At 40.7% G+C, this 14,479-nt stretch overlaps 1 protein-coding gene across 2 annotated transcripts; it reads right to left on the reverse strand.

Moving 5' to 3' along the window:
* Nucleotides 1-3,942: 3,942 nt before the first annotated feature.
* Nucleotides 3,943-12,600, reverse strand: LOC135700115 (protein charybde-like). Of its 2 annotated transcripts, none has more exons than XM_065220510.1 (4): nucleotides 11,509-12,600; nucleotides 9,617-10,040; nucleotides 9,405-9,515; nucleotides 3,943-9,297 (listed from the first exon to the last, which is right to left on the reverse strand). In XM_065220510.1, exons 1-4 carry the CDS (start codon nucleotides 11,624-11,626, stop codon nucleotides 9,213-9,215), a joined length of 738 nt encoding a protein of 245 aa, XP_065076582.1. In that variant the 5' UTR covers nucleotides 11,627-12,600; the 3' UTR covers nucleotides 3,943-9,212. The 2 variants fall into 2 exon arrangements, with proteins under 2 accessions (XP_065076582.1, XP_065076583.1); XM_065220511.1 differs by lacking the exon at nucleotides 11,509-12,600 and adding an exon at nucleotides 10,701-10,921.
* Between the last annotated feature and the right edge of the window lie 1,879 nt (nucleotides 12,601-14,479).

Here is a 14,479-nt window from a genome sequence, read left to right on the forward strand (position 1 = left end):
GTGTGATCAGACCCTTCTTACTTATTCAAGTTTATTTATTTTATTGTCATTATCAGTGACCAAGCCCCCCACCCCCGTGTCATCCAGTGACGCTACGCCACTGCCTGGGGGTACTCGAAATATATCCGGGTGTAGTCTATTTGGTGAGGCTACCAATCACCTTATCATCGTATTTTAATGTGATTTAATGGGTTTTAATTCAATTCATATTCAAGCAACTTCCCCGGGGTACCCGGAACATGTCCAAGTGTGTCCAATGTGGTCTGGAACACTTAACACGACTTGCATTGATCTTATTTTTGAATTCTGTAGTAATTTGATGTGTCGCATGATGGTTTTAATACGTTTTCCGTTAAATCCAGCGTGAAGGCCCATATTCACCGGATCTTATTCCGGCCATATCTCCGGAACCGGTTCACCGATTCCAAAACCGTTCAATAGCGTTCAATGGGACCCCAAGACCTATCATTTGGCGACAAATTTGTCCAAATCGGTTGAGCGGTTGCTGAGAAACGTGAGCGCATTCATTTCGTTACATACACACACACATACACACATACACACATACACACATACACACATACACACATACACACATACACACACACACACTGACATGTTCCGATCTCGTCGAGCTGAATCGAATGGTTTATGACACTCGGCCTTCCGGGCCTCGGATCGATAGTCGGTTTTTCATGTGATATCTGTACCCTTCTTTGTAAGAAGGGTAAAAATCTGGCATCTCTGTTCCCCATCCAAAACGCTCTTGCAGTGTTGGCTTTGAATACAAAGGAAAATCAAACGTATACTGGTAGTATATTCCTAGAGAATTTCCATCGTAATTTAAAAAAAAATAATAATAATGAAAAAGGAATAGTAAGGAGAATTCCAGTTGATTTTTTTAGAGAATCAGTTAATAATTCCCTAACAAGAGATGATTCTAACTAGATTTCCAAAATAATTATGGGACTTATAATTCTAATGAAATTGAAGGGAGAAGGTAGTTCAGAAAAAAAATATTCCAGGGCAATTCTGAAGAATGTTCGATGGTAGTATGATGACGAAGCCTTGAAAATGTTTCTAGATATTAGTAAAGCCCTGGGGGTGCGACACATCCAAATCTCAATTTTAGATGAGCAGTAAATTTCACGTTATCGAATAAATCTACAATAAATCTTCTAAATTCATCTATTCTCAAAGCTCTCCATCTTTTTGTAGGAAATCTTCTTCAATCTTCTTTCTATCTACTAAGCGTGCGCGTATCTCACAACAGCAAAGCGAAATTGTTCCTGCATCTTAGATTGAATCACCCCCCTTGGTAAAGCCTTGGCGGAGCACGTTCCGAAAAGCCCCTGCCATACATAAAGTCCAAAAGTAAAATCCAAAAGTCTCATTATCGTGCCATCGCAAGATCACTCCGCTGTTGTTTGCACAAACAACCATCTCAAATCGGACCCGGATTAGCATTTGCCCAATTGGTGCTGACATAGCGTAAGAAAATCGTAACCGCAACCTCTAAAAAGCATCGCAAACAACAGCACCTCTCACCAAAGAAATACCTAGTCTTGACAACCACAATCACAACAACACTCGAGCAGTCAATCACACAACACTCGTCAGTGGTGGAAATTTCTCGAACGCCCAAAAAAAAAAAAAGTTTAACCGTCGAAGTGAAAAACAACTACCACGTTGGAACCTACCCTTTCGTTCGTTGCGATCGATTCGGTTCCTCGCACGATCACCGTCGAAGAGAATCGTTTTGTCGGTCAATCGTACGGCAACCTTCGTTCGCTTGTTGATCGATTGGTCATCGAGGGGTTCGTTTCGGATCGATTCGGAAATGGATAACACCACTTGGGTTTATTTATTGTTTTCAATATAAAATTTGTATTTTCGTTCATTTTTTTTTCGCCCGGCTCAACAATTCATAGAATCTGGCCGGGTTTGTTTTTTTTCTGGTTTTTGTTTCATCAAAAAAATATTCTCACAAAAAAAAAACATCAGTTACAATATAATCAGATGGCTTTTAAGTAAACTCATGTGAGACAAGGTTTATCAACACAATACAATAGTAGGTTTCTTCTTTCTTTATCATAGGTAGTAGATTTGTAATCATCAGGTTTGCCCTTTCACTTATCATCTTCTTCTTCTTCTTCTTTTGCATTCGTGCATGAATCTTCTTAAAGAGGGTTTGTTAGTGGGTTGAACTTACGAGCTACAAATTTTTGTTCGAAGCTTGCTTCGATTTATCGACATTTAGATTTCACATGGCGCATAATTGCTTTTTTTTTCTTTTCTCTATCTCTCTCACGCGCAAGTAGCGGTAGTAGTGGTAGTAGTAGTTAATGTAGTAGGAGCAGCTAAGTTTGCCTTGGTTCACTTTCGAGCGAGTTGCAATTAGTTTTCGTTTATTTTTTTAGTTTGTTCTTTCAAACTTACAAGCTAGGTTTATTTGTACTTGCTTTTTGTTCTTTTTTTTTTGTTTGTTTATTATATATTCGCACAACAGTACCATTAATAGAATGAAATTTGGATGATGCGGTTACATGAGTGGATGAGTTTTTCGTTTGTTTGCTTGTTCGTTACATATCTTGTATTGCACGGTGAGTGTGCGTGTATGTCTGTTTGTGTGCGAGTAATTTTCTCTCTTTCTGTGTCGAATAACGAGAAGTTTACCTCGACGGAGCACTCTCCAATGTGGTGGGTTTTTTTTTTTGAGCGGGGGAGGGGAAGGGGTTGAGGAGATCTTTCGGATTGACCAACGACTCGACGACCAAAGACCGAAGCGAACGGTGTGCAACGAAAGGGGAAGAGCACAAAGAGGGACGCGGTTTTTCTTTTCTTTTCATCAAATTCGTTGGACACGGGAGAGCGTGAGAGTGCAGCAGCGAATCGGGGTAAAATAAAAGATGCGGTTTTAATTTTTGACTTTTGAGATTTTTTATTGTATTTTTTTCGTATTTTCATTTGGGTTTTCTTTTTTGTTACTTTCATAATACATTTGTGTTTGCTTCCATTATTTCCACAGAAAGAGAAAATATTACTTTTAAAAACGGTGGATTCCTATGTGTTTACTGTTTTCCTTCGTTACCATTGGTTTCGCCTTAATGCATTGTTTTTTCTTTTTCTGTTTGTTACAAATGATATAATAATTAATGTGGTTTTTCATTAGAATTAATAATTATTTGTATTTTTTCTTGCTTGATTACAATTGTTATTCTTACTTTTTCATTTCTTAATTATTATCACTTTTAGATACTATCACTTAATATTTTGTTTTGTATTTTCCTCCTTCCGTTTCTTCCGTTTCTTTCGTCACATTACAAAATCCTCCTCGTTTGCTCTCAACTTTCTGCTCGATCGAAAAAACAAAAAAAAAAACTTATTTTCCTTTTCTTCTGCTCGTTTCCTTCGCTTCATTTGTTAAACGTAGTTACCTAGTGTTTTTCATTTGTTTTTAATTTAAAAACCTAACCTAAAAAACAAAAAAAAAAACTCGCTTTTCGTTTTCGTTTCTTGTTGTGTTGTTTTGTTTTGCTGTTTGTTCGCCGTGCGTTTTCCTCTCGCGATTGATCGACATTTTTTTATTCGGGGGGAACTGGGAACCGTTGGAAAAATCGAAACGCACCGCCTTCGTCGATCGGAACTGCAGCTCGTTTTCGAAATTGTTTTTTTCGTAAGTAATTTCATGTGAGCGCCCTTCAGCGACGATTTGCTGTGTGTTTGGCTAATTCCCGGCCCCAAATTTCGTCATTTTGAATGCGGATTTCGTTAGCGAGAGGCAACCTCTTAACCAAATTCAGTAAAGTTTCATTGGCAATAAAACTTGGAATGAAAATTTGGCTCGAATTTGTTGTTTGATGTTTTGTTCAGGTTTTGAAGATCAAAACCAAACGAAATGGGGTTCCTTCTCCGGTGTTTGTTGTTGTTGTTGTTGTTGTATGGGAGAAGGTTCGATTTTATAAAACTAAATCGCCTCACCTAAACACAAAAGCAAAGAACAAACGAACTGCGAACTGAAATACTGATTATATTGGAGCAAAGTTTGCCACAAAGTGGGGCAAACTTTGGGACACGTTAAATGAGAGAACGAAAAATGTATACTTTGAAGGGGGGACAAAATAGATCAAATCGTGCGCTGTCAGCTTCCCTTTGAAACACGCGCGCTGTCACTTGTATATCTTTCTCTCGCTCTTCTTCGCCTGCTTCGTTTGCTTTGCTCGTGCTCACGCTCTAGCGCTCGCTTATTAATCACAAATATCACGATTAGAGTTTTCTTCCTTAATCTGAGAGAAAATTCTTGTATGCTTGATTCGACTTAAATGTAAATAGTTTTATGTAAAAAAAAAACAAAAAAAAAATGAACATGACTAAATAACATAGTAAAAATAAAAACAAATGACTATGACTTTGTGTTTGTTTGTATTCGGAATTCGATAAGACAAAAAAATAAAAATAGGGCTTTTAAAAAATTGACACAAAAAAACACTACAGTTAAGATCACACTTACAATCAAAATAAATGATGAAATTCGCTCTCGCATTTTCGTTTTTCGAAATCAAAAACAAAACATTATCGTCGTTAATATCTTCAAAATAGAAGCTTGCTTACTCTTGCTCTCTCAGAAGCCGAGGTTTGTGTATGTGTGTGTGTGTGTATGTTGTTTGTGTATCATTTTGTAGGTTATACATACAGATATAGCCTATAATATGTAGTAATCGAGGCGCTCCACGCTTTAATTTATTTTTTTCGAATAGACACACACGCTTACTAGATCGGAGCGCAGCGTCAGAAGCTGAATCGCTTCGCCCGTCGCGCTCGCGCTTTGTTTGCAATTACTTAGTAAATCCTACTAGTCCTAGCTAATAATAGTAATAATAATAATAAAAAAAAAAAAAAACTGATTAACAATTATTATCCGTTACATTTGTACACGATCGGTTTTCCTTTCTGTATCCTGCGAGCTGCGCAAGGCCGAGCAAAGCTAAACTACTTTTCAGAGCCGAGAGAAATACGCGGTTGTTGTTGCTGTTTTGATCTCCGAGAAGCTGTCAAAAACTGATGATGCATAATGTGAAAGTGTGTATCAATCCAAAAGGTTCCTACTGTTTATTTATTTTTTTACTTTTCCAGATATTTTATTGTGTAAATGTTCTGTTTTGTATTGTTTACCGCTGCTGCTGTGGATATGAACGAGATTAAATCCTTAACAGTCTACAAAGATTTGTATAGTTTTTTTTTTGTTCTGAATATATGTATGTATCGGTACACATATACAAACATTTAGCATTGTTTTTTTTTTTTTGTTGCTGTAAGGTTTTTAGTCCTCTTTTTATTTTAACATTACTTGATCACGTTGTGCTTGTCTCTTCCGCTAGTACTACTAATACAAGGGAAATTAAAAACAGATTTCGGCTGGAGCGGTGGACCGTCCCTTGCGCGATTGTGTTGAGAAAAAATCCCGAGGGACGGCACCAAACTCCACAAAAATTGTCAAAACGAAACCAAAAAATAGTTTTTTTTTTGTGGATTTTTTTTTTATGTTTATATGATATTTTGTTTATGATTTTTTTTTTTACTATTTTTTGTTTGCTTTCCTCGTTTTGTTTTGATAAGTATACGAAAAACTACTATTACATACATACAGTATTTTTACGTTTCCTTTGTTTTTGTTTTGCAATAGTTTGTGTTGTATTTCAATATATTTTTTTTTTTCGTTTTCCTTCGCGGTCCGCGTTCAATCGACGCCGGCAGCCGCGCTACAAATTCTGGGATATGGATTTCGCTTCCGCTTTCTTAAGTTCATTAGATTAGTGTTATTTATTGGTTCAACTAAGATCGTATCACATTTCTTGAGAAATTTTGTAGAACGAGATGTTTTCATTTGCTCTCTCCATCGGGCGTCCGCTTTTCGACGCTTGCTGTACAGCTGTCACGTTTTGCTCGCGGCCAGGCACACGCACACAAACGAATGCACGGTGCCGTCGCGTGATCGCAAAAAGCGAAACGACAAAGCAAGCGATGGCCGATGGAGGAGAAAAAAAAAAGATGTCGCTGTCAAAGTCTACGCGAACAAATTGTTATCGTTATTATATTTTTTGCTTTTTCTTATTTGTTTTTTTTTTCATGAAAGATTCGGAACGAGTTGTAATGTCTAATGTGTGGGATTCGATCGATAGGAAAGTAAAATTGACTCGCGTTTGGTTTGCATTATGTTATCTGTTTTCCTAGTACGGATTTCTAAAAAGGAAAAGCAATCGTAGACTTGTGGTTTTTGTTTGTTTGTTGATCTCGTTAAGGTTGGTTTGTTTTGTTTTTTGTGGGCTGTTTGTTGTTTAAAAATTTGTTTTGTTTTGTAATTATTTATTTTAAATTTGAAAATCCTAGTTGTTTTTATAGTTATTTTGTTTTTTTTTACGATATATATTTAATAAATATAGAAAAACACACACACAATATTTTTTTGTATCAAACATTTCACTTTCCAGTTTTTTTTTTTTACGGTAATAATAATTTCGCTTTCTTCAGTTTTAAATATAAATTTTGCCCTTACATCCTAATCACGTTTTAATCCATTCTTTTATCATTTATTGTTTCAAATTTCCGCGGGTGTTTATGTGTCTACTTTCAAATTCAGATTTCCAACGAAGGTTAAAACCGAAAAAGTGAAAATCAAAAACCATCGGAAAGCGATTGGCCGCAAACGGCCGCCCTCGGAGCGCGACTACGATCCCAAGCGCTCGCAAACAGGTTTTAGGAAGAACACTTCACGCTTCACTGTTTACCGATGCGATCGAAAAGAAGAAAAGAAAGGTGGGTGAGTTCTTCAGCTGATCAAGTTTACTTTAGTGGATTTTTGTTTTTGCAAAACAGTCCAACAGACTGATTGTTCCTAAGCCCTGGCGGACGTGGGATCACTGTCATGCTACGGGGGCTATTCGAAAGGGCTTATCCGATTTCCGGTCAAATGTTTTTTTTTTAACTGTTTCAATGCGGTATCAACAAAGGTCCGGAAAATTTCGAGAGCAATTGTGTTGTTGATTTGTTTTAGCCACGATCTATACGATTATGATTAATGATTTGTTGATAACTACTACAGACACATATCGATATCTATGTTTTGCTTTGTTTAATATATTGTTATTGTTTCGCTGAAACAAACAATGACAGTTGCAATAGTAATAATAAAAGATCAGTTTCTGTTTTACTTTGTTTGCGTGTGCAAGTGTGAAAACCGTTTCGCGTCTATTTGGTTGTGTGTGTGTGTGTGTTTATTTTTGCTTTACGACCATACAGTAGGAAAGGAGGGTTTTTTTGATAATTGATATACGAGTTCTAATTTGATATATTGAATGCGCATAAGTGAGTGAGTATGAGTGGTTTTGTTTTCTCGCGGCGCTCTCTAGCTTCTTTGTTATGCTGTGAATAAAAAAAACGGAGCACTTCAGAAAAACGAATTCTCTCTGGTTCCCTCGGAGATCAGTGATTGCGAAAATCGAAAAGCTGTTGGTTCCTATTGATTAAACTTTGCTTGTGTCGCGGATAATTTATTATTACTACTACTCGATTATTTTTAACTCTGAGATCAACTTATCGAAGTTTGCAGAAGAAAAAAGAAAAAAGGTCGGCCCCTAAAGTTCCTGTTTTGTTGTGGATTCTAGCATTCTATATCGTTAAAAAACAAACTAAAACAAAAGAGTTGCATCCCTAATTAGCGCAAATATCACAAATGATAAACAAGTTGTATTCGTCTTTCGCTTCTTCCTCTTCACCTTCTTCGACGTTCCTATCATCTAATAATCGTTAATGGATAATAGATACACAGAGACAAAAAACGAGACACGGAAAAAATCTTCCCTTCGAAAAATATGCTTCCTGCTTCCTTCATCCTTAGCCTTTAAACTGCCTTAAAAAGATTAACTCACAAATGCTTTATCGGTTTGCTTCGTTTTTTTTTCTCCCAACCCCCCACTCGACCCTGCGTCTCCCCGCGCGCACGTTCTATTTTTCCTTCGTTTGTTTTGATTTTGACGTTTCTTGCAAATTTTGAAAAGAAATTTTGCTTCGTAGGAACATTCTGCACCAAATTCTTGTTTTCCAAATATAGTATCCAATCGAATCGGGAGAGTTCTAAAAAAAAAAGTGGTTCACCGAAAAGATGACAACTCCATCAATTCGGGATTCAATTTGAAAAAAAAAAATAAAATCCTAGAGCCAAACCAAATTAAAAAAAAAAAAGTTAGAAGGTTGCCATTTGCTTGCACCTCGATCACGGTGTAAACTTCTATTGATTGATTGCTTCCCTTCACATTCGAGGCGAGAGAAAAACTTAACATGCCACGCCAAGCACCCCCCGTAAATACAAAAGGGCGAACTGCCCTTTCAGGGGGCGCTTTGCGGGGCGCAATTTGAAAATCACTAGGAAATCATCACAAAATCGTTTCAATTAGAAAAAAAAAATCATACCTACACTTGTGTTTGCTTGCATATGTGTAAGACGACGACGACTACTACGATTTGTTTTTGTGTGTAATTATGTTCAGCATTGTATTCGTTCAAGGCTTCCTTTACTCTTTTTTTTTTTGTTTTTGTACGCTCAACACCGACAACGAAACGAAAAGATTCTAATCGATGTTCTGACTGTCCGTCCAACTGTACACATTTTTTGTCCTGCTGATTTTTTGTTTTGTTTGTTTACATTTCCTTAACTCAAAACTTTCACAATGGCGACGAATTTGTTGTATCTTTGTAACATTTTTTTTTTGTTTTTCACGATGTTGGCTATACACAAAAAATTAAAAAAGATGAGAGAGATTTCATTTTTTTTTTCGCTGGCTACATTTATACTTGTTTTGCTTTGTTAGCGTCATCTACACATAAACGATCACTTGGTTTGTGTTTGTTTGTTTTTTGTTGTTAATTTGTATCGCCACCGGCCACAATTTTAAATATTTATAAAATACTTAAAAAATTAGAGCGTTTGTGTCGCAGCCCAGCGTAGCCCAACTTCGGGACCTCCCCCGTATGTTCGCTGGAATCGTGCGATCCCAAATCCGGGGTGGTTGACTTTCGCTTGTTTGTTTCTCACAGATAGATTTTGTTTTGCGGTTGGAAAGAGTTGGAAAATTCGTTCCTACCTTTTTGTAGTGAGCCCCCCGTCAGTCAGCCGGGGGGGCACGCGTGCAGTTGGTCAAAGAAGCGGCGACGGTGACTTAGTCCGAGTAGGCGTGATAGAGCTTGTTCTTGGTCAGTGCAAACTCCGGACTGATCATAATTGTACTGCCACGAGCCAAATTTCTGCGAAAGAGGAGAAAACATAGAGGAAAACATCGAAATTAGGTCAAATGTCAAATGAGGCGTTCGGTTGCAGGGGGGAAGGCAAGAAGTCGAGGGCAGATACTCACTTGAGAAACTGTGGCAGGATCGAGGTCCAGCCGCTTCTGTCTTGCCGAAGAGTGAGATACAATTCGAAGGTGGATACTGTCGTGGGATCGGTTTTCATGGTGGCGATCCGTCTGTCGAAAGAAAAGATAGAAAATTCGGTTTTAGATTAGATTGCTGTCAAAATGTTGTGCCCGCAAAGAAAAAGGCACTCCCGTCGAGCAGCGAAACCTACCTGCTATTGTCCGGCTCGTCCTCGAACTCGATGTAGACCGTGCAGCCACGGATGCCGCACGGTTCCTTCTCGGACAGTTCGAACATCTGCGAAGCTATCCGGGGCAGCAGGTCGGCCGGGAGTAATACTTCGGTACATGCTAAATGCCGCCGTTTGGCAGTGCGCAGTTCCGACTCGAGCCGGGCGGACAGTGCTTGCAGGGCATCCTCATGGGGTGACGCGGTGAGGGCTATCGTCGCCGGCTCCAGCGGCTGACTGTTCTCCTGCGACGCCTGATGGTGGTGATGGTGGTGGTGGTGATGGTGATTTCGCTGGCTGACCGGCTGACTGCCCGCCAGCTGCTGCTGCTGCTGTGACTGATGATGGCGTTGGTTGGCGTTCTTATTACTATTTGCCGGTATCGGCATCAACGGTGTACGGAAATCTACATCCGGAGAAAAAACACGAAAAACTTCATTAGAACCCGCATCTACCACAAAACCATACATTCCGGTACGAATCACTGTCACAATCAATCCGGATTCCCTTGTAGCGGAACCGGTGCGAGCAAATTTTCAAGGCCTCACGGAACCCGCCTGCGGGATCGATTTTTCACCGAAGAAAACACACTCACTCGCAGAAACCGGCTGATGTGGGCCAGCAGCAGTCTTGGAAAAATAATCGATTTCTGCCCGTTCCCGTTGTTGCACGATGAGCAGCGAGCGAACGAGGTGCACCCGCAGAAGCGCACACTGAGCGAGAGAGAATGAGCACAAGGGAGAGCCACCGCGATCAGCTGGTGGTAAGTGCTAGGAAAATCCGAAAGGAAAATTCCACGTCAGCCAGAGTTTCCCGGGGACGTTCAAAGGAAAGCGAAAACGGTATCGATTTTCCACAAAAAGATTCCACCATAATGGCCGGTTCGCTCGGGAAAGAAGAGAGAGTCTTCCGCTTTTCCGATAAACCGGGAAGGCAAGCGAGAGCCGGCCTCCGAGGAAAGTGAGAGCACTCAGCGATGAAAAAAAAAACAGCTGTTTTCTCGCTGGAACTTGATTTCAATCGAAAATAAACTAAAACTATTTAAAACTGCAAAATAGAATCTTACTGTAACACATTCGCGACCGCAGGCAACCGACGAGCGAAGCGAGGGATAGTTCCAGCAAAGCCAGTTTAATTTTTTTTTCTGCTTCAATTTCCAGACTAGCTAGGCACACACTTCAACACAACTCAACAGTGCCAATGCAAGTGGGCGAGCGAGCTGGAGAAGCGATGCTATTTGCGTTGTTGCACGGTCAACGATTCGGGAGCGAATGATTGCACCAGCAGCTGGCACCGGGGAGCGAGCCGCTTGCGATCAGCTGTTCGGTTCCGAGCGCTCATATGTTTCACCGATTCCTCTTTCGCATGCTCATTCGCTCGGGTGCTGCACAGGGGTACTGCGAGTGCGGAGCAAAGTGCGTGCGGTAAACGAGCGTAGGAGGCCGTTTGGTTGCTCTCGCTCTTTCTCTCTCTCTCTCTCGTTTGATGTTGAAAATCGCGTAAAGAAAAAATAAAAAACTGAAGGTTGCTGCGAGCTTCGCTCTCTCGCCGCGAGGTGGACGAGAAAGTTCACTTAGCAACAGTGTGAATAAAATTGGATACTTTATTCAAATCAGTTGGTTTGCAAGGCGAGCGAAGCGACAAGCGGGGCAAGTGATGTAACATGAATTCAGCGTTTCGTTACGCGTCGTTCGTTCGGGTTGCTCGCGAGCGAAAGAGAGGGTTGGAAAATGAAGGGGAAAAATCGAGATTGCGGGTGGTGGAAACTGGTCAAACATGGTCCCTTCGAACACGGACGGAGTGTGACAGTGAGTCGTTATGAGGAAGAGATTTTTTGTTCATTCTGTTTTTCGTGAATCGAGATTGGTACTTACCGTTGACTTTGTTTGATCCTAGATAACCCAATTGGCCTGGATATGGGGGAACGGAAATGAGTTCCATTTTCAGAAACTCTTCAACCAGATCGTCGATGGCAGCAAAATTCGCACTCATAAATACAAGGAGCAATTTGCTTCACTGGTGGCTTGCTCGCGATTTGCAACTTTTTTTCTCGCTCTCTTCGGATGCGCTATGCTTGACTTTTTCCTTTTCTCCGATTATTATTTGACTTGTTGTTTTCCACTTTTCTTCCTTTATGCTTCTCTTTTTGTGTAAGCTCTTAACTTTAGCTTATGATTAAAATTTATTATTTGTAATTCACAGCACTTGATTATCACTTTCTTTTTATTAACTTGTAATTTTTAAATATTACTTTTTACTCGTGTTAAATAATCTACTCTTCATTTGTATTTTTTGTGGTTGTTGTTGTTGTTGATGCGGTTTGTTGCTCCAATTGATTTTCAACTTTTTGTATTTGTCGGGCAAAATTTGAAAATCCTAAGCATTACTTTGCGAAGAGGATTGTGTTTCACGTATATCAGTTCCGTACGACAAGCATAACTTGTAAAAAAAATTCTTTGCTCGCTTCCGCAATTTGGCTCGCACTGTTTTCGATATTCATCGATTTTCTTCTCGCGGAATAGTGCCTTTGCTACTGCTGTCGGTTTCTGCTTCTGATGGCTTTTTTCGAACTCAGCTGCGCTTTTTCAGTACTATCACACGAGAATCTCGTTGTTGATTTGCTTCCTCCAGCTTTGTTCTCTTTCACAGACAAAAACTTTGTAACTTTTGGTGACAATTTGTTAAGAGTCTACTAGTTAGTTTAATTACTAAATAATGATAAAATTTACAAAATAACTCAACGTTGTGTGTACTTTGCTCATTTAAAGACGGTGACAAAAAAGCGACTCTCTTGTTCCTTTCGTGACTCTCTTGTTGATTTTCTGTGTAGTAGGTTTCTCTTTCTGTGCTTCTTCTGACTCAAACTGCCAAGTTCAGATAAAACTCTGATTTCTCTCTTCTGCGCTTTTTGCTTCTCTTCATGTACGATGTTACTTGATCAATTGAAAGAACCTAACTAACCCGGCCGGCAGCCGGATCCTCTATTTATAACCATTCAAACCATATCGGGTTCGGCTCTCGGGCCCATCACTTCGGTACCTGCCTTCTAGCAGCACTTGAACCTAAAACTGAGTACGTGACTTCACAACAGTCCGCCTCGGCTCACCCGAAGTGCACGATTTCCTTCGGCTCGGCTTCAATTCACTCGCACTGCTTCACACGTTGACCGTTTTCCTTGTTCTCTCATTCGGCTTCAGTTCGGCACCGGTATTATGCCGGTTGCCGGTGCGTTCGGCTTCCATCCAATCACACACACACACTTACCCTTCTTCTTCGCTACCAATCCCATTCATCTATCGCTCGTTCGCCCTCTCCCTCTTCTTCGTCCACCATTGACACAGCTGTGAACAAAGAAAACTCCTGAAACACACCATGAATACATAACAAAGAGGTTGTTTTTTTCGTTCGCTTCGTCTCACCTTCGTGCCGCCAGGCCCTCAACGCTCCTGCACCGACCGTTCTTCGTTTGTATTGGTAACTTCACTAGCCGATCGGTCGCACGCACGTACATAGGAAATTTACATACCCTCCAGCTGCGAACCGGCTATCGGTGTTGGTGCTTAACTCCAGTAGCTGCGTGCTGCTCTACTGCCAGGCCCTCGCCTGTGCTAATGCAGAACCATGGACACAAAGGCGAGTCGAGGGTGGCGATGGAGCAAATTACCCTTTCCCATATAATAACAATAAATACGCTGTAAACACACTCGCACACACACACTCTCCCAATCGCTCCTTCGTGCCCCGTTCGGCTGCCGAGCTCGGCTTTCGGCCCTCGCTGCGATGGGTAGTAATCACATCTTCTTCTCGCTCGTGCTTCAGTGTCGATTCGTGCTTCTTTGTGTGAAAAACTGGTTGTGCATCGCAGCAGCAGCAGCAGTAGCAGCAGTAGTAGCTCGGTTCCTTTTTCCCGTTTCGCTTTTTTTGCTTTTCTTCTCCGGTGTCTTTTTTCGCTTTCTTCGCTTTTTTTCTCGCCTCGATTCAGGAGTTCGGTGGTGTTCGGGCGGTTGTGCGGGGTGGCAAGTGTGTGCGTTTCGTGTGCGCGGCGGTGGTGATGCGGGAGGGGTGGACGTCGATCGGTTGGTCTTCGGGTGGATGAGGGGTCGGAGGGTGGAGAAAATATCAATATTATTTTTTCCACTCTTTTTTTCGGAAAAAAAGGCCCCTCTGCGATCGTCACGGTTTGGGGAGACCTCCGGTTCGCCGGAAAACGATTCGAACCACCCTCGCCACGCCTCGTCCCCGGTACAGTTTTCCTACTTCGAATCCGAACGGGTGTCGGGTTCGATTTTTTTTGTTTCTTCGGTCGATTCGAGTTGTGTGAATTTTTTCGGAAAAGAAAGAACTTCTCAAATTTGATGAGAACAATCAGTGGTGAAGGGCAAGGGAATGGTGATGATAATTCTGGCAAGAAAATTGCATCAGAAAGAAAGCTTAAAGAGTGATGAAATCGGTTTTGAAAGTTTCCCAGTGCTGGTGTTTCACCCTTCGACTGACTGTGGTTCGAGTGATGTGAAAGTTCTGCTGAAAGTGAAAGAAATAACATTCAAGGGTTTTTCTCTGGAGAAGCGCGATTCGCACAAGGTAAATTCGAACCTGCCGGGGTTTTTTTTTTGTTGGGAAATAATATTCATAAAATAAAATGAATATGAATAAAATTTAAAAAATCTCCTCGACCAACCTTAAACGAGTGAGAATCGGGGAAAAAGAGAGATGATGAAAGATTGCTTGAAGCGAAACTCTAGCTGCAACCGCTGAACACGTCCGGACGTGTTTAGCAAGGAGTTCTTCGCGCATTTGATATTTCCGGAAACTTCTGGAAAAAGTGATGCAATTTCATTGAGAGCG

Source organism: Ochlerotatus camptorhynchus, unplaced genomic scaffold (assembly GCF_037179485.1).
Source record: "Ochlerotatus camptorhynchus isolate MF236.1 unplaced genomic scaffold, CSIRO-AGI_Acam_v1.1 ptg000128l, whole genome shotgun sequence".
Lineage (NCBI taxonomy): Eukaryota > Metazoa > Arthropoda > Insecta > Diptera > Culicidae > Ochlerotatus > Ochlerotatus camptorhynchus.

What these genes read in the sequence shown, in the direction of transcription:
- LOC135700115 (XM_065220510.1), bottom strand. Translation starts at nt 11,626, where the DNA reads ATGAGTGCGAATTTTGCTGCCATCGACGATCTGGTTGAAGAGTTTCTG. An exon ending in AGGATCAAACAAAGTCAACG is followed by an intron (nt 10,041 to 11,508) that starts GTAAGTACCAAT and finishes CTCCGGATGTAG; the next exon opens with ATTTCCGTACACCGTTGATG. An exon ending in GACGAGCCGGACAATAGCAG is followed by an intron (nt 9,516 to 9,616) that starts GTAGGTTTCGCT and finishes TTCTTTCGACAG; the next exon opens with ACGGATCGCCACCATGAAAA.